The sequence below is a fragment of the Plectropomus leopardus genome, chromosome 20, assembly GCF_026936395.1.
Source record: "Plectropomus leopardus strain MGB_pleo_1.0 chromosome 20, ASM2693639v1, whole genome shotgun sequence".
NCBI classification, from domain to species: Eukaryota; Metazoa; Chordata; class Actinopteri; order Perciformes; family Serranidae; genus Plectropomus; species Plectropomus leopardus.
This window is the reverse complement of record NC_142195.1, coordinates 215751-236265: the sequence shown is the minus strand read 5'-3', so window position 1 is coordinate 236265 and position 20515 is coordinate 215751. Positions and strand designations below refer to the sequence as shown.

At 40.4% G+C, this 20515-nt stretch overlaps 1 protein-coding gene across 3 annotated transcripts in view; it reads left to right on the top strand.

The window, feature by feature from the left end:
* Window positions 1-20515, top strand: part of crb2a (crumbs cell polarity complex component 2a) — a 94103-nt gene that overhangs the window by 54597 nt on the left and 18991 nt on the right. For all 3 annotated transcript variants that reach the window (XM_042509794.2, XM_088070645.1, XM_088070644.1), the window contains exons 8-11: window positions 1542-2116; window positions 16027-16192; window positions 17146-18016; window positions 18134-18250. In XM_042509794.2, the coding sequence (XP_042365728.2) occupies window positions 1542-2116; window positions 16027-16192; window positions 17146-18016; window positions 18134-18250 (1729 nt within the window). The remainder of the gene's footprint in view (window positions 1-1541; window positions 2117-16026; window positions 16193-17145; window positions 18017-18133; window positions 18251-20515) is intronic.

The following is a 20515-nucleotide window of genomic DNA, read 5'->3' as shown; positions in this document are numbered from 1 at the left end:
TATCCTTGTACTCACCAAGTACTTACATGGATGTTGGCTGGATTGTAGAGTGTCACACTGTTCTTTATTACCCAGCACTTAAATAATACCTTCTCTGTATTTACAAAGTGGAGTGCGAGCTGGATTATAGAGTATCCTCTGTGCCCTTGTCTTAACCTATAATTATACAGTGTTTTCTTTGTACTTACAAAGTACTTTCCCTGGAGAATACTGAATCTCAAGAATCTTATTGTGTTGTGTAACCCACCTAGGGGTCACTAGAGTACTTATATATGTTAGGACCAGTGTGTAGATTCATAGGAGGGGTTGAAAGAGCATACAGTAAGCAACTGGAGTCACAGGGTGTGTTTCACTTTGAACTATATTAAAATGTAGGCAGAAAATAAAAATCAAAGGGTCCCTCTTTAACCAAGAAAAAAAGCGAAAAATTAAAGGGTCTCTCTCAAACCAGTTTTCTAGTATCAATAAAGCAGTGGATACCATATAAATGCATTCAGTACATCAATAACTGCTATAACAGTGCTTCACAACCTGCACACAAAACATAAATCCCCATTAAGCTGGTTGTTTGACAAAACTAAATTGCAAGGAAAGAAAATTGTCTCTGAGTGCTGTAGAGTTCAGGATTCCTGTTTCTTTCCCTTTCTGTTCATCTCTGGTCCTTTATTGCAGTCAGTTCAGCAACCTTCAGTCAGAAAGGGTAGTGTCCAGTCAGTTTCAGTTTCAGTCATCTCAATTTTTAGTCAAAATATCAAATGTGGGCTTCAACAGTCCTGCCAGGGGGAGGGATGGTTGGTTCCCTCCTCCAGGAAAAGATGATATCCAGCTCCTCTGGGTAAGGAATTGATCACGTTCAACAGTGGCTCGCCATCTCCTTCATCAAGAAGAGTTCAAATTCCAAAATCTAACAATGTTTCCAGGGTATCTCAAAACAGAACAAGAACAAGGCACAATTAATCCTTGGAGTCACAAATCTTCTATGGCAATACTGAATATTACATCAAAATTCTCAAACACTACTATAACACAATAGTGGTCAAATAAATGATTTTTTTTTAGCTATACAGTAACTCTTGTGTGAAATATTCCATCCCTTTTTATATCAATCAATCCTTTTTAATTATAAAAATTACTGAACATTTTAATAATGAAACTGATGTGTGTTTCCTTTAATATCATAGTCTGAATAAAAGCACCAGTATCATGTATCTTGCATACATGCCAGTACTCACTAAATACTAATTCCTACATCCTTCCTCTAAAGTACCCTTCTAAAGTACCCTGTAGGTACCCAGTACTTAAGAACCCCTTAGGGGATAACTTTAAACATCTCTCCTCTAAAGTATCTTGTAAGTTCTATGTAATTACACTATAAGTTGTGGGCTGTATTATAAAGTGCTTCTAGTGTTTTAGTGTGAGCGTGTGTGTGTGTGTGTGTGTGTGTGTGTGTATGTGTATGTGTCTGTGTGAATGTGTGCGTGTATATTTAAATGTGTGTGTGTTTGTGTAATTAATTCAAACTTCCATTTTTTTCCTGTCAGAATTCCCTTCATGGACATACAGGCATGAGGACACAATGAGTTTTAGTGCATATGATGTAGGTAAAAGCCACAGCAGCAACTTCAATGTGTCCTTCTTCTTGAGGTCACTGAAGCCAGACGGGCTGCTATTTCAGCTGAGAAGACCTACAGAGGAAGAGGGAGGAGAGGTCTACTTCACCATCTACCTGGGGATGGGGAGGGTTTTTGTCAGCTCTCTGCCCAACAGTACCCCACTGACAGCTCCGATATTTGTGACTACTGGCGAGAAGCAGCTTCTTCAAGTGGAGGTCCAAAACAGACAGGTGATCTTTGAGCATGCAGGCCTTCGCTATGGAATAGGAAAGATCCCTGAAGTGAATGTTTACAGTGGGGATCAGGCTTATGTTGGAGGACTTCCAAGAAACTGGGACTCTGATGTGTGGGGGGGGCATTTCAAAGGTTGTCTGCAGGACCTTCGTTTAGATTCAGTGCATCTAGATGTGGATACCTGGAACAGGTTGGATAAGGAGGAAATGTATTTACCAAATGATGTTGCACATGTCAAGAAAGGCTGCATCAGTGATGATACCTGCAAGGTAAGATATACTGTAGTTCCTTCCCATTTTTTAAAAACAAGCCAACTTTCTCGCAACCCACACAAAACTTACTGAAACATTAATATTCCTTGTGATCTCCCTCCAGCCAGATGCCAATCTATTGTAGCAGCGGTCACATTTCCCACCATGCTTAGGGCTGGTAGTTCATAGTGAAGTTTGCTATTTCATGTTCCAAAATGCAAATGTCACCTTTTGTTATTGTTTACAATGTATTTATTGAGAACTTAGTGTTTTATTCTGGTTGTTGTCATTTTTGTGTTTATAGTTTACATCATTAGTGAGTTTCCAGTAAACAATTTTATGCTCGGGGAACATTCTGTGAATGTGACATAGGGGTTAGAGGTAAGTTTGCTGGACCCCTGCAGCAAGCACTCCAATGCGTTTAGGAAAGTTTTCTTAACGGATTGGTTATGTGCATTTTTGGTTTGAAATAAGGTTTGCAAGAACGGTTCATGGAATGTTTTTGGTGTGAATACATTTCACTGAACAGTCTGCAAATGTTCACAGGAGGTTGGGTTTTTTTTTGCTGATGTTTACAGAATGTTCCGTAAAATTTGCCTGGAGAATGTTCCCTTGTGGTTACATGAGAAAGTTTTCATAACAAATGTCTTACATGTATATTTGGTTAATGCAGTTCACAAAACCATCTGTAACATTTGCAAGACCTTTTTTTCTGACTTTCACAGAACATCCTGGGAAACAAAATGTTTCCTTCTCTTAAGCTTTCCTGGCTCCCACACAAAGCTGCAGAGAATTGACTGATTTATGGCCAGTGCTCAGGCAGACTTGCAGTCACAGGCCACATCAATTAAAACCTTAAAGCCAGGGGTGTTATAAACAGACAGCCCACAGAATGAAAGTCAGGGGCATCAAACATAAGGGCCATGGGCCGGACCAGATCCACCAGAGGGTCCAATCTGACCCACTGGCTAACTTAGCATATCCATCCATCCATCCATTTTCCTCCGCTTATCCGGAGTCGGGTCGCGGGGCAAGCAGCCTAAGCAGCGAAGCCCAGACTTCCCTCTCCCTGGCCACTTTGTCCAGCTCTTCCCAGGGGATCCCGAGGCGTTCCCAGGCCAGCTGAGAGACATAGTCTCTCCAGCGTGTCCTGGGTCTTCCCCGGGGGATCCTACCAGTGGGACGTGCCCTGAACACCTCACCAGGGAGGCATCCGGGAGGTATCCTAATTAGATGCCCAAGCCACCTCATCTGGCTCTTCTCAGTGTGGAGGAGCAGTGGCTCTACTCTGAACCCCTCCCGGATGACAGAGCTTCTCATCCTATCTCTAAGGGAGAGCCCAGCCACCCTACGGAGGAAACTCATTTCTGCAGCTTGTTCCCGCAATCTTGTTCTTTCACTACCCAAAGCTCGTGACCATAGGTGAGGGTAGGAACGAAGATTGACCAGTAAATTGAGAGCTTTGCCTTTTGGCTCAGCTCCCTCTTCACCATGACAGATCGGTGCAGAGTCTGCAATACAGCTGATGCTGCACCAATGTCCCTGTCGATCTCCCACTCCATCCTTCCCTCACTCGTGAACAAGACCCCGAGGTACTTAAACTCCTCCACTTGGGGCAGGATCTCATCCCCGATCTGGAGAGGGCACTCCATCCTTTTCCATCTGAGAACCATGGCCTCGGATTCTGAGGTGGTTATTCTCATCCTGGCCGCTTCACACTTGGCTGTGAACCGATCCAGTGAGAGCTGAAGGTCACGGCCTGATGACGCCAACAGGACCACATCGTCTGCAAAAAGCAGGGACCAGGCACTGGGCGAGGGAAACTTTGAACCATTTGTCGCATTCATCAGAAGGGGTCCAATGAGCTACACTTTGTCTAGTCCCTTCCCTAGGACCTGTTTGCCATGGGTGATCCGACCAGGGGCATAAAGCCCCAGACAATTGAGCTTCTAGGATCACTGGGACACCACGATAAGGTGGTAGCTCAGGGAGGCTTTTCCACCCTGACCAGAATACAAAACAACAATAATGGTCATATTTAAAGATATTTAACACTATGCAAACTTTAATTTCATTTCTTCTTAAATCACGTTTAAGAAAAATGACAAAAAAATTCTACCTTGTACATTGTGTATCGGGGCTGTATCAAACTCCTCCCTTAAAATATCATTGGTGGAATCCTATTGTTTAGGCATTGTTAAAATGTTTGATTTGTCAATGGCCTGAATGGCAGGATATAACTCATCCACCTTACTTGATAGCTTTACTCATGCCAGCATTACTACACAGCAGTGGAAATGCATGCACTTGTGGGTATAGACTCACTGAATGTGGAAAAACAGATATTTTTGAAATTGTACTTACTTTTCTTGAGACTCTAAGGCTGAGATTCAATACCATACCCATATCATACCATACCGCACCGTACCATAACGTATCATAGTATACCATACCCTACGTTACCCTGGCGTACCCTACCATACTGTATCATACCATACCATATACTTTTGTCCCTGTAGGGATATTTGTCTTGGACTCAGATGCTGCACCCATAAATGGCTTCACAGTCACAATAAATCAGACCACACATAAACAAAACAGCACTAGCTGTATCAAATCACAGCTATAAATCGCACATAATCCAAATGACACATGACACACAAAATAATGCAAATATATTGCACAGAATGCATTTTGCTATTACCCTGTTGTTCAAACATCATGGAACTATTGCACAACCCCTGCACCCTTAAGCAACACTGTTGAATTTGATGGGGATTGATACAAATTAGTTTTTAAATCGGTTGAGTTTGCAGTAGGGAACTCTGTATTGTCTGCTAAAGGGCATCTGTTTTGTAAAAGGACAATCATTTTCAGAATGTTCTTTCATTTCTTTACTCTAACAAAAAGGGAAACATTCGGATGTGTCATTTAGAGGTTATTGTGCAATGGTTATACAGGTCTGGTCCAGCTGAGATCAAATGGGGCTGTATGCAGCCCAATGAACTAAAAAGTTTGACACCCCTAATAGGCTGTAATGCATTCAGACACTTATCACTGGACATCTTGTCAGTCATATGTTTACAGCGTAAAAATGTCATTGATAAATAATTCCAGTACTAAAAAATACCACAACATTAAACCTCATTTATGGCAAGGCACTCAATTTATGCTTCAGCAAAAGTATTACTGCCGTGCTTAGTGAAGCATACAGACAACTGTGTAAACCACACAAATATCCTGCAATATATGTGTTTTTATCTCATTGACCATATCTAGATTGAATGATCAGCTTCCACTCTGTCTGTGAGCAGTAGATTCCCATCATGCACTACGTTAGGCTGGGAAGTAAAATCAGTGAATCAATAAATACTAACACCAGGGCTGCCAGCTTTTCAGATAAGTTTGGAGAGAGATTTAGAAGGAGGTAAAACTTTTTTTTGGTGGTGGCGCTGCATGCGCAAATGTGCTGCGCAGCAATTTTTTCCTTAAACAAAGCATTGCATAGCCTGGCTTAATCTGTGTAAAAGAAGTTTTGATGAAAAAAAAAACTTTATTCTTTGAAGTGTTACAACAACAAATAAAAATGTATGATTCACACACAGATGTGCATTAAAAAACATTAGTGTGAATGTCAAACTGCACTTATTGACCTAAAAGTAAATTATGCTTTGACCAAAGTGCAATAACTGTAGGCTTACTTTATGTTACATGGGGCAGCCAGGTATGGTGAGTGTGAAAACAACAGAGCTTATTCTACAGCCCACCATCACTCCCAGTTAGAGAATGGTGAAATCAAAGCAAGGCAGATAGACTGGGGCACCAGACTCCCAAATCACTAAATCCGCCCCTGATAAAAATGGAAGCAACAGAGCACAGGTGGATGAGGGATGGAGCGATGTGTTGTCGTATTTAGAAAGAATTCCATCAAAAGTCTGACTGGAAGTGACAGTGAAGACAGTGAAGTCTTCTGTTGAAATCTGAAGAAGTCACTTTCCCCCGCTAAACACTTAACTGTTCAGACGCTGAGGAAAAACTGTCTGTCTCTGTTACTGCGCCGCTCTGTCAGTCTGATGCTGTCTATCGATAAGCTGTGTGATCAGCAAAATGTGTAAGGCATATTGTTTTCATTAGTGCTTTTAAGTTTTTTGTCTGTGGTTGAAAATAGTTAAATTAATCTCTTGGGCTTAGTTACTTTGGTTCAGACAGGATTGTGCGGCCTGATTCACACTCTAGTATCCAAATGCGCGCACACCTGGCACACAGTCTGTATTCAGGCATGTTTCATAAAAACAAAGTTATTTCTGTGCATTTTCAGTATTAGCTTTCTAATCAGCTGCTGCATGTTGGATATTCAGTAAAACACAGGACAAAAAGTGAAATTTTTGGAGCGGTCAAATTTCCCTCTTTGATATATTGGGGCTGATGTCACCACTGGTTCCCTGTGGAGACTATGCACATGGTAGAGGGCTCTACATCAGGAGAAATACGGGAGAAATGTGACGCCAGGAGGACACCGAGAGAGGGCTGCATGGAACAGGAATTTCCTGTGAGTTTAGGAGGGTTTGCGGTATGGCTGCGACACACTGGTCATGCACGCTAGCTCTCCAGCTCATTGTGGTGTTGATGTGTAAAGTAACAGGACCTGCTGACAGATGAGAAAAGGACCAGTAAGAGAGCCACAGCCTTGCAGATATACAGTCATGGCCCAAAATATTGGCACCCTTGCAGTTCTGTCAGATAATACACCGCTTCTCCCAGAAAATAGTTGAAATGACAAATGTTTTGGTTATCACATGTTTATTTATTTTGTTTGCATGGGAACAACACAAAACAACAGAGAAAAAAAGTCAAACCTAATACAATTCCATACAGAATTCAAAAAAGGCACTGGACGAAATTATTGGCACCCTGAACTTAATATTTGGTAGCACACCCTTTGGAAAAAATAACTGAAATCAATTGCTTCCTATAACTATGAGTCTTACACCTCTCTACTGGAATTTTGGACCACTCATCTTTTGCGAACTGCTCCAGGTCTTTCAGATTTGAAGGATGCCTTCTCCAAACTGCTGTTTTGAGATCTCTTAACAGGTGTTCTATGGGATTCAGAGCTTGACTCATTCCTGGCCATTTCAGAACTCTCCAGCGCTTTGTTTGTAACCATTTCTGAGTGCTTTTTAAAGTGTGTTTTGGGTCATTTTCCTGCTGGAAGGCCCATGACCTCTGGTGGAGACGGAGCTTTCTGACAGTGGGCACTACGTTGCGCCCCAAAATTCTTTGATAATTATCAGATTTCATGATGCAATTCACACATTCACAGGCATCCAGTGCCAGTAGCAGCAAAGCAACCCCAAACATCTTTGAACCTCTACCATGTTTACTGAAGGGACTGTGTTCTTCTCTTTGAAGGCCTCATTTCGTTTTCCGTAATGTGCTTTACCGAAAAGCTCTACTTTAGTCTCATCTGTCCACAGTACGTTCTCCCAGAAGGATTGTGACTTTGTCACATACGTTTTGGCACATTGTTGTCTGGCTTTTTTATGCCTTTGTGTCAGTGATGGTCGAGGCCGGCTCTACACAGGGGCAAGAGGGGGCAGCGCCCCCTCAAATAAATGTCTTGCCCCCTCAAATCAAAATTTTAGAAGTTGAGAAAGCACATTTTTAATATACTCACAAAATTAATACATTACAAGTTGACAAAATTATCTGCAGTAGCGGAAAAATCCGCCGAAAAGGGGACACGAAGACGATATAGTATCAGCTTCCTCTCATCTATCTGTCCCTCCGCTGTGTGTGTATTCACAGGCTGGTCAGCGCACACACACACACCTCCCCTCAGCCCTCAGTAAACATCCAATCACTGTTAGTATGCAAATGAGCCAAGACGTAGCCGGACAGTGTGGTGTCAGGTTTCAGTGCCGCCACGAGCGGTAAAACTTGAAGAAGCAGCTGCGTTTTCTCAGTTACAACAAGCACAGAAATGAGTCCACGTCCACTGCATGTGACAGACTGAAGACAAATGACCGGTGTTTGACAGACCCCTACGTAAAGCACCGCCCCACGCTGTAGTTCTGCACTGCTTTGTTTAATTTAATCACAGTGGTTTTTACAAAGCCAGCTTACTTATTTATCACTCTAGCTTCCTGCAGCTCACAAAGAGAAAGTTAATGCTGCGTGATGCATCCGTTTTTCAGAGCTTTTAAAAACTGTAGTGCTGCTCCTGCCTGTACTAACAGTAGTAGCAATGATGCTCCTGCTCCTGCTAGTACATCAGAGACAGCAGCTAGCATAACTACTACTTTAGCATCAGTAAGCACTGCTTCTGCTGTACCTCCACCAACAAGAGCTGCCCCAAAGCAGCCTGCTCAGCTACCCAGTGACTTAAATGGCAATGCACCATCTCAGCCAATACTGGGTAGCTACCCAAAGTGTGCATTTGGTACAACATTAAGATCATTCAATCCTGCCTGGTACCGCACACGACCATGGCTAGAGTATTCTGTTGTCTGGGATGCCTGCTTCTGTTTCCCCTGTCGGAAATATGGCAGCACTGTTAATGAGAGGGATGTTGTTTTTACCTTAACTGGTTTTAACAACTGGAAAGCAGCACTTGATTGAGACAAGGGGCTACAGAGGCATGTGTCCAGCCACAACCATGTGCATGCTTCAACTGTATGGACTCAGCACAAAAGCAGAGAGGCTACAGGGGGAACTGTTGACCCCCTGTTGGTTGGTAAAACACAATTTGAAAAAAACCATTACTATGTCAAGAGTGTGGGCAGTGCTGTTAAGTTTCTTTGTGTGAATGAGTTGGGGCTCCGTGGGACTGCAGAAACTCTGAGGCACGATGAAGCTGGTAATGATGACATCCCTTCAGGTCTCTTTCTAAAACTGATGGAGTATACCTTAGAGAAGGATGAGAAGCTAGCAAGCATTGCTAAAGGTATCCCAAAGAATGCTAAATACACATCTAAGGATATCCAAAATGAAATTATTGAAACACTGGCAAACATGGTGCTGGGAGAGGTCAGGAAAAAATATGAAAATGCTGATTCTGCGGGGTCCTCAAAAGTGATGGGACCAGGGACAGGTGCAATGTGGAAAATTTGTCTGTGATAATTCGCTTTGTCAGCAATTCCATGCCAGAGGAGCATCTTATTGGGTTGCTTGACTTGCATCAACTTGATGCAGAGTACATCACCTCTGAGATATTGACACACCTTTCTGATGCTGGCTACAGTGCTGACAACATACTTAGCCAGTGTTATGATGGGGCTTCTGTGATGAGTGGGGTAAGAGGTGGTGTACAAGCTCTGCTCCAAAAGAAGCTTGCTAGATATGTCCCATACATCCACTGCTACAACCACCAGCTGCACCTAGTAGTTGTGCATGCCATGCAGAGTGAACCATGTGCAAAAAGATTTTTTGACCTCTCTAGTTCACTCTACAAGTTTTTTCAGCACCACCATGTGTCTGAGAAATATGATGCACCAAATCTTAAAAGGCTGCTTGAAATCCGATGGACAAGCCACTATGAGGTGACAAAGTGCATTGTTGAAAATCAAGACCATATTCTCAGTATCCTATCTGAGATGACAGAGGATGATGATGCTGCAGTTGACCTGTGCACTGAGGCATCAGGCCTGCTATGTCAAATTAAGAGGCATCACTTCTTTGAGACTGGAAAGTTTCTAGTGCGGGTGCTTGGTGTCTTGAAACCAGCAAATGCAATTCTACAGTCTCAGTCTGTGGATATGTGCAGTGCTTCTGAGGTTGTTGGTGCAGCACTAGAGTCCCTAAAAAACATTCGTGAAGATGAGTATTGGGCAGAGTTATCTCAGGCGGCTGCTGGAGATGATTCTCATCCTCCAAAGAGAAGGAGAACAATGAGCAAACACCTTGGTCAAAGTGTTGTGCTCTCAACTGTGGGCCATACAGACTCTGATGATCCTACCCTTAATCCCCATCAGTCTCTGAAAAGATCTCTGCTCAACATCCTTGACAGGGCCATTTCAGAAATTGAAACTAGATTTTCCCAGAGGAATGTTGACCTGATGAAAGCCATATCTAGTCTTGCACCCAAATCTAGTGCATTTCTAGATTCAACCCAGTTGCATCCTCTGGCTGTGCTGGCTGGCACGGTGGCAGACAATGCAAGTCTGAAAAATGAAATCCTTGTGGCAAAACAGATGTTGCTCAAGAAATGTCCAAATGAAACAGACCTGTCCACTGTGTATAAACACCTGCAGGAGTACAAGGAAGCCTTTCCTGAGTTGCATAAATTGTATGTAACAGCCCTGGTGGTTGGTGTGTCTTCAGCAGCGTGTGAGAGTTCCTTCTCCACATTGTCATGGGTTCTAACCCCCTATCGTCGCACCATGTTACACAAGAGAAAGAGGAATTTGGTGATCTTGGCCCATGAGAAGTCCATAACAAATAACTTGGACATGGATGAATTTGTGAGAGTTTTTGCAAAGGGAAATAGGAGACTGTTGTTGTAGAGTGGAGTGGAGAGAAAAGAGAGGAGTGGAGAGAAAGATTTTTGAACTGTTCGGTTGCTAACAAAAAAAACAAGCCAAAAAAAATTTTAAAAAAGAAAGAAAACATAGAATGTTCTGTTCTATATCTGTTGTGTTTTATAAATTAGTTTGAGAAGTTTTTTTTAATTATTATTCATAAGACTACCTTTCAGTTTTGTAAATATTGATTACAGTTTTTGAAGTCTTTAGGTTAAAATTTATTTGAGAATTGAGGCCATCTAGTTAAGATATATATGTTGTTGGTTGATAAAATCTGGATGAAGGATATTTTATTTTATTTTTATTTTTCAGTTTCCCCCCTTGAGGGATTGCCACCTTATTGTGGTCAGGGGGTTTGCGTGCCTCAGTGACCTTAAGAGCTATACCAGCAGGAGCTTAGTCTTCAGGTGGGACCCCCAAGTTGGACAGGTCTGAAGTACTGACTAAGGACTGACTAAGTGCAATCCACTTCTCTAGGTTGGGGTTGGACACATAGCTAACAACCCAATTCAATGAAGAAAACACTGTTGTTATAAGCACAGGGGGAAAAAAAGTGCTGGAGCATGATGTGTACATATGATGCCCCCTTCACATTTCTGACTGCCCCCTCATATATGCCTGCCTACAACCGGCCCTGGTGATGGTGTCTTCCTGGGTCTCCTACCATAGCGTCCCTTTTCATTCAGATAGCGACAGTGCAAGCTAACACTGTTGTACCCTGTGTCTGCAGGTCAGCTTGAATTTGTTCGGAAGTTAATCAAGGTTCTTTATTCACCATTTGAACAATCCTTTGTTGTAATCTTACATCAATTTTGCTCTTCTGTCCACGTCCAGGGAGGTTAGCTATAGTGCCATCAGCTATGCACTTCTTGATGACATTGCGCACAGTGGACACCGGAACATTAAGGTCTTTGGAGATGGACTTGTAGCGTTGAGATTGTCCATTTTTTCTACACAAGTTTGGCTCTCAAATCCACAGACAACTCTTTACTCTTCTTTCTTCTCTCCATGCTCGGTGTGACACACAACACAAAGGCTGAATCAACTTTTCTCCATTTTAACTGGTTGCAAGTGTGATTACTATATTGCCCACACCTGTTACTTGCCACAGGTGGATCTAAATACAAATTACAGGAGCATCACATGCTTGAAATGCAATTATTTCTAACAATTTTGACAAGGTGCCAATAAGTTTTTCCAGTCCATTGTTTAAGTTCTGTGTGAAATTTGATCAAGTTTGACTTTTCTTCTCTGTTTTCTTGCGTTTCTTTCTTTCTTACCATAAGAAGTGGTATATTTTCTGACAGAATTGCAGGGGTGCTGATATTGTTGGCCATGACTGTATACAGCCTTCGTTTGCACTGATTAATTTTTATCTCACGTTTAGGAACTGACAGGCGGAACCAAATTTTTTTTTTCATGGGTACCTGGTTCTTGGCATTATGTATTCGGTTCTAATTTGGAACTGAGTTTCGCTTCCCAACTCTACTAGTCAGACAGATTTGATAGGCAGAGCTGCCTTGAGAACTCTCATTCTGTAAAATTCTGAAAGAAGTCCTAAAACGTTTTTTTCTTGTTTTGAATTTGACGGTGTGAGAAATAGGGGGTGTGGCATGAGAGTGTGTGAAAGGGGGCGAGCATGTGTGTGTGTCTCACATTTCTTCCTGTGGAGCTGATATGAAAAGTGGGCTATTTTGGCTGAAGTTGCTCATACTAACCCAGTGTGAGATATTTACACCGCTTCACAGTTCGTGTAGTTTAACATTTCACTGTACATAGCATGCAACTCACATATTGATAAGTAAGAAATAAGAAAGTAAGAAATATTAAGTAAGAAATATTATGCAGCCTCAAAAAACACTTAACAGTAACACTTTTTTATGAAGACCACCATCTATAATGCATTATGTAGACATTCATAGTGAATTTTAATGCATTCATAATGCTTTATAACTACACTCATAAATGCATTATATATCAACAGGCATAAAACATTGTAGATGTGACTTATAATGATTTATAAGTCGCAAGTGTCTTATGGGTGCTTTTGACTAGTTATACACTAGCAGTGGAATGATAGGGCTTATAATGCATTACAAATACCAGTACTCACCACACATCAACAATCAACTGTAGTAAGGACTCATAGTTGGCTAATGAGAATGTATCTCAGTTCTTCTTTGCTGTTGAAACAGAGACAAGGACATTAAAAGGCATATGATAAGACTCCATACATTCATCTGGTCAATCTTGGCTGCTATGCAAGGTGGAAAATAATCTTGTGAAGTCTTCGCACTCTTTGAGACAGGCAGGCAACCTCCATTTACTGCTTTTGAAAACAGAGTAAAGCTATGACTCATTTTAAAGTTGCAGTTTATAACTTTTATGAAAATAATTTCGTGTAATATTTTCTGAAAGTGTCAATACATTTAAAAGAAGTATGGTTTAGATAATCTGTGAAAATATGTCCCTCCTTCTCTCCTACTGCCTCTAATTTGTAAGAATCAACCCCAGACAAGGCAGCAACAAGGCAGTAAATAATAAATATGAATCAAGGTTATGTAACTGCATTGCCTGTTTCTCTCCTCAGAAACATATTTCAGTTATTCATTCATCTGTTAAAAGAAAAAGTTATTCTAGCTAATGAGTGGTGCTTGGTACTCCATTTAACTGTATCCAACATAGCGAGTGGGTCGCAAACTCTCATTTTACAGCTGTACAGTACACTAAACTGTGTTTCTAAATAACATTTGAAGCAAGAAATAGTCAATGCAACAACAGAATCTTGATTCAAACTAAGCCGCCCTTATCGAATGATAAGGGTGGCTTAGTTTGAACGCAGCTCATGAGCAGTGTTTAACAGCTTTGTTAGAGACTCATTAGCGCTGATTGTTTTGGTTCATTTGCACATGCAGTAAGGCCATTAAAAGTGCTAAAAGGCAATAGAATAGGGTAGAGTAAGATATATGACTGTCATATTATCTGTTTCATTTAGTGTTGTGAATGAATGTGACAGTTTTTCTATAAAAGCTACGGTCGCTTTAAAGCTCAAATATTCACAAGAACAATGACATCCCTCATGGTTAGGCAAAAGTTTCAGTAAAATAGTAGAATATCACATTATGTCCCTGTTGGCCATTCAATGGCATCATTCAATATTGAGTTTGTCAGTGTTACTTTTCCTCTCTGGTAGACATAGGGTGCTAAAATAACCCTTTGATATGCTGATATCTAATTTTTAAAGTAAGCGTAAGGTGCGTATTGTGATAGTCGGGCGTAGTGTTAGATGTTGTGCTCTGTGTCTATAGGCAGACAAAAAACAGACGAACTATGGCTACATTAATCCCTCACAAAACGTACCTAAATTGTTATTTAAGCAGAAACAATGGTGCCTAAATCACCCTGTGCTGTATCTTTTTCTCAAAACCTTTAAAGGAAATTAAGAGGACATTTGCTAAAGGTTTAAAACAAATAACCTCCAGGTAACCATGAGGAAACCCTGTGCTGGGTTCCTTTTGCACCTTGTTACAAGCTGTATTTTGCGAAAAAGTGATGACACTGGCAGTGGGTGTTAAAAGCAATATTGAGCTACACAAATTGAACAACCTGATACTTCTTGAGGAATCAACAGCAGGATAAAATCATGACATTCAACTGTCTGAAAAGTAAACTGCACAGCAGCTAACACATGTTGTTGCAAAGAAGCGATTGCACAAATTGCACAGATTACGTGTGCACACACAAAATTGCCTGGCAATGCAGTGGTTGGTATAACCAGTCCATTAGTCTCTCTGTCTCACGACACACACCCTTTAGTCTCTCTGTCCTGCAATAACCAGTCTACTTGGTATCTCTGTCCTACTCAGAAACTGTTATCAAAAAAACTGCAGAAAGTCATAGATGTGAACAATCTAGCATCCAAACATAGTCTGCTCCTGTATCATACAACATCATAGATGTGTTTGGATTATGTCACTGGCATGCTCAGTGAGTGAAACATTAAATGAGTCATTATACCAAGATACAATAATGCTCTCGATAAACCATAAGGACACAAACTTAACTTCATTGCATTGTTTTACATTTGTAATCTTTACTAAATACTAGACCCAGTATTCCATTTCAGGTGTGACAACCATTCTGCACTCACACCCCTTTCAACTCAGCTGGTGAATGTAAACATTTACAACATGTGTCAGCAGAGGCAACACGTTCTCATGCCAAGCTTGTCACACTGTGCTGCTCTGTCAGGACCTTCTGCATCAACCTATGATGTTTTAGGTATCCTTGTGTGTCAGCTGTTTATGCACTGTTATGCCGTTACAGTGAGTTCAACAAATGCATATAATGGGATGACGTCATGGTGGGGTGAAGCAGCCTGTTACCGTGATATCAACAAATGCACATAGGTCAGATGAGGCAGCACGGTCCCTACGCTTACACAACTGTCACGATAGCTGGGATTAGGCTTCAGGTGCAAGTAAAATTGCAGACTTTATAAGTATTCAAAAAGTACAAGTACCCAAAATATGGCTTTGTTACAGTAATGTCAGCAAATTTGATTATTTACCTCTACCATTGGAAATACTTATATCACTAAGAATGACTGCCTGTCTCCAGTCTAGATGCAGTTACTGGTAGAAAAACACACATGGATATAACAATATATTTTACAGCTTTCTGTTATATTACATAATCTGATGATAGGACTTGCTGTAGGTTGTTAAAAAAAATTTAAAAAAAAGCATTCTCTGGAAAGACTGTTCAGTCATTAAGAATTTTATCTAAGTCATGGTGGGGTCCCAAAAAAATATAAATAATGCTCGGAAGGGACTTCCTTTTTTTTAAATGAAATATAGAATTGGCCTCCTGTCCTCACACTAGACAGTGCACTACAGTCCTTTAATTGGACTGAAATTATAAGAGCCTTGCAGTTATCCTTCCGAGTCATAGAAAAGAAAAGTTTTTACAGCTAGGATTACTATTACATGATCAAAGAAATTACAGATATCTGAACCAGCTCGTGGCAAAATGGCTGCTAAATTGGTGTGCTGTACAACTGTAGGACTGGATGTTAGTTGTAAGCTTGTAAATGAGCCAGGTAAAGCAGCAGATGTTAATTAGAAATGCAAAAGCAGTTTTAAAGGAAGCACTGCTCTATCTGAAGGTGTACGCTAAACATAATTAGTCCCACACCAGGAAAATGATATGGGAATAATTTGTTAAGAAAATCCCCATGGGCATTGGCATGGGCATCCAAAAGTGCATTAACACTTTTGGATGCCCATCATAACATACCATAGCTATCAGTAACAAGCTTTACGGTTTAAAAACTGCTGTGAAGAACATGTACTGTCTGAGTTCCTTGTGTCTGGGTCATAAATATCTCAATGCTTCCCTCTTCAGATGATGCCGTGTCAAAATGGAGGAGAATGCACCATCACATTCAACGATTTTACATGTTCTTGCCCAGAGGAATACACTGGAAAGACCTGTCAAACACGTGTATGGTGTGTTAGTGATCCTTGTGTCAATGGTGGCCATTGTGTGGACCTTCCTGATGGATATGAATGTGAGAAGTTCTCAATGATTCCATAAGTGGTTTGTCAGAAATCTGTCATATTCTGTGGGAAACACTATAATGTGCCCTTTTATGCATGTAATTACTTTAGAGTACTTTGTTGAATTTTTTGTAAATATTTTGTTACTATAGAAGCATCATGCATATAATAATAATTATCAGTAGAAATAATATGAGAGGAGATTGACATTTTAGGCATATATATATATATATATATACACTTTGGGTTAAATGTTTTCCCATCATTTTAAAATGCTTACTTAATCTTATGTATGTTTTTGATTATTTGGTGGTATTTTAGTAGATAATCAGTTTTTCTCACAAGTACTCTCCCTCTGAGAAAAAAAATAACACTGTCAACCTTGTGTCCATTGTAATAACATTGGTTATGCGGGAGTGTTATCTTATCTGTGTTATCTATAGTGCAAATACCTATTTCAGGGTCTTGTTTTGATGGTTTGAGTATATTGTCTTAAACACTTAGTACTTATAGGATGTTTTTGCATTCAATGCTTCTACCTATGTTCACTATTTTTTAGCCTAAATGTTACAGGTAGAAACTACCTTAACTGAAAAGTTGATGCTATTAAATAACCATTATAACTGAATTTTAAGAGGCTCTAATAAACTTTGGAGAAAGTGCCTGTATCTGTGTGCCCAAACACACAAATACAGTAACAAAGACAAGATGAAAATCTCAATTTTCTCATAGCTATTTTTGTCAGAAAAAAAGAGTTAATTTTGTCAAAAATTCTTGTTAATGTCATATTCTGAGTTGGTATATGTTTATTACTCAGGGGGTAATACACATATACCCTGATTTTAGGTAATTGATGCATACTGCAACAAAAAATGCAAATACAAATTGTTGGTGTGTTTCTTACAATAAATTAAATCAAAACAACAAAATAATAACACAAATATTTCTCTATGTTTACCATTAGGTGTGTACAATGCCACCTTTGAGAACAACCCTGTGCACTACAGTGCTGGAGGCTCCCTGGCTGAACCTGTCTCTAGCATATACATGGAGCTGCGCACTCGTTCAGAGAATGCTGTGATCCTGAGGGCCTCAAGAGGCTCTGACCTGCTGATGGTGGGTCTACTGGACTCCTCAGTGCAGGTGGAGATCCACATTGGCAACAGTGTTGAGGCACTGACCTTTACAGGAATTCGTCGGGTGGCTGATGGGAACTGGCATCGTGTAAACATCTCAATGGCTGAGAAGGAGCGCAAAGCCTCTCCATGGGTTATCACTGTGGATGGAATCACAGATGCCAGCAGCTTGCCAGAGCTAACAACAAGCCTTCACTTTCTAAATGAAAAGGGGGCTGTGTTGGCTATCGCAGAGAGCTTCACTGGCTGCTTGGGTGCAATGAGAGTCGGCCAAGTCTATCTTCCTTTTGTAGATGACTATAAAGCCCCACAGCCATCTCAGTTCCACTTAGTTGGAAAACCAAAAATTCACCTGGGTTGTACCAGCGCCCCTGTTTGTAATTCAGATCCTTGTCTAAATGGAGCCACTTGTGAAGACCTCTTTAATAAATTCATTTGTGTCTGTGACATTGGTTGGGAAGGAGAACTGTGTGAGACAGACACTGATGACTGTGTGTCTCAGTCCTGTGTTCATGGAAGTTGTCAGGATTATATAGCTGGTTTTGAGTGCCATTGTCATCCTGGATATTCTGGCACACTCTGTGATGACGATCTTGATGAGTGTGAGCATCATGCCTGTGAACATGGAGGCACCTGCCAAGATGGACCCAACATGTACACCTGTATGTGTCCCAAGGGCTATATTGGCCCTCTCTGCCAGTGAGTACTCACTCATCCATCTGTTTATTGGTTTGAATAGGTAGTGGTATCTGTAGCTTTAGCAGACAGTGCCCACACTCCATTAACTAAAGCAGAGTTTCAAATCTTTTTTACCAGGTGGGACTATCCTCCTGTACAGTGCGGTGAAGATGTCCAGTGTGAAAATGATGGTATCTGCAATGATGGGCTGTGGGGAGCTAACTGTACATGTGTACCAGGATTTACAGGCAGCAGGTGAGCTCACTTATGATAGTTTTGATTCTCATAATGCCTCGACAAAAACGTCTTATACTTTGTCCTAAATAACTAAATTGTTTAACTTTAATTTAGTGGTGTCTGGCAATCCTCATGCTGATGTCTCAGGGAATATCAATTATTGCATGACTTTCAGCTGTGGTTTTCCAGGTTTTTATTAATCTCTCTGCAATTTCTGACTCAGTACAATGCGCTTACTGGAATTTTTTTGCAGAGAAACACCTGTGACATGGATTGCAGTACATAAGTACCTACTACTTACTTGAGACCTTTTCATAGAAGGCTATTTGACATGTAACAGCTGTAAGAGCATAAGATAATGGCTTCCTATTATTTACGCGTGTCAGCATTTGGACCCAAGTATTGTCCAATATAAGTTCACCATGGTCATTAATTGGCCTCAATGGCAAAATAAGGGTGCTTTCACACCTGGATCATTTAGAGCAGTTGTCCTGAACTAGGGAGTGTTTCTCTAGTCTTGCAGGAGAAATAGATTTGCATGTACTGAACTGTTTTTTTTTTCTTTTACTGTTTTTTTAGGGCCCTAATGGTGTCTAGTAAAGATTTTGCCTTGTTGCCAAGCCTGGTTCAAAGACAGCTTTGAATGGGGCGGGGGGTTGAGGGGCTAGTGAGAAATGTTGGTGAGTAACATGAGTTAATCTTTAGGACTTATTGCTATGACCTACTATTGATGCTTTTTTTATTCAAAACTAATGGGCATTGTTTTTTTAGGGTTTAAGGATATGTAAGGCTTAGACCTAACGTCAGTAGTGAGGTCTGGGGGGATCCCCAACTGGGAAAAAAAATTGATAAACCAGCTCTCATTTGGTGCTTTTTTATGCACTCTGGCATCTTATTTACATTCAAAATACACATCTTAATCACTGGAAAGTTGAAATGTGTTCCTCAAAGAGTGTCAAAACTGGAGGTACTTAAAAACTGCTTTTATTAAATATGTATTAACTAGAGTTGTATTTATATTAACAGGGTTTGAATGTAACTCATACCGCTTTCCCACCAAAATTAGTGCTTGCACAGGGGTTTTTCAAACACAGGTAAACCCTTTTAAGTCTCCATTCCCACTGCCAGTGAACACTGCACTAGTTTTACTTTCTGTCAGCTGTTGTGTGTACGTGTGTGTGGGTTTTTTGATGGTGTGTCCATGTGATGTCACAGACAGGCAGAAGAGCAGGTAAACACTAGACGGCAGCAGTAACAGAGGTCTGTGAAAACTTATCAGTGGTTTCCTCTCTCTTCTCTCTTATCTCTTATTTATTGTATTCCCATCAATATTGATCGTAGGTGATAAAAACTGTGTCTACTGAGGAGTCATTTCACACGGGTGTGAATGCCAATTGTACACATTCCCATTGCATTGAAAAGCTAGATGTTAGCGGGTGTTAACAGACTTTTTTGTGCAGTGGGAATGAGGCTTACTCAAGTATCTAAGTACAGTTTTAAGGTTCATTTACTTGAGCATTTTCATTTTATGCAAATATGTGGGCTAATTCTACTCCTCTACATTTCAGAGGTAAAGCTTGTACTTTTTACTGCGCTACATAATGTTCACCAGCTTTAGTAACTTTAAAAATTCAGATTATAAATACAAAACATAAATCAACTAATAAATTAAGATGTATTATTATAGATTATTCTACTCAGCAGTAGGCCCTTATTTAAAATGAGTTCCACCTTTACCAGCTGCTATATTAAAGTGATGGACACATTAATGCATCAATAATTCTAATATATAGTAGGCTTTCTAAAATGGGCAGTTTTGCATAATAAATACTTTTACATCTGGTAGGCTATCTCAAGTATACTTTAATTCTAATACTTTTGTACTTTTATTTGAATGATAGGTCTGAGCATTTCTTCCACAGCTGTATGTTAGCATATTGGGTAACACTTTATTTTCCAGGCCCATAATTAAGCGGTTATTACATAGTAATAAATATAAGAAATATAAAATATAAAAAATATTGAGTAACAGTAATTTACAGTAAAATACCTATATTGACACGTCATAGGAGTAGATTAACTTGGGAATTACTGGTAAATTACACAGTAAAATTACAGCCAAGAGGCTGAGTGGTTAATTATAGGGGGAATTAATTGATCTTTCAGTAGAATTAGCTCAAATTAGCTCAAATTACTGTTGCCATCTTGATGTTTTGGAGCCAGATGTGACCATATTTGGACAAGAGGCTAGAGCTGTGGAGGAGCAAGGTGTGGATCTGTCTC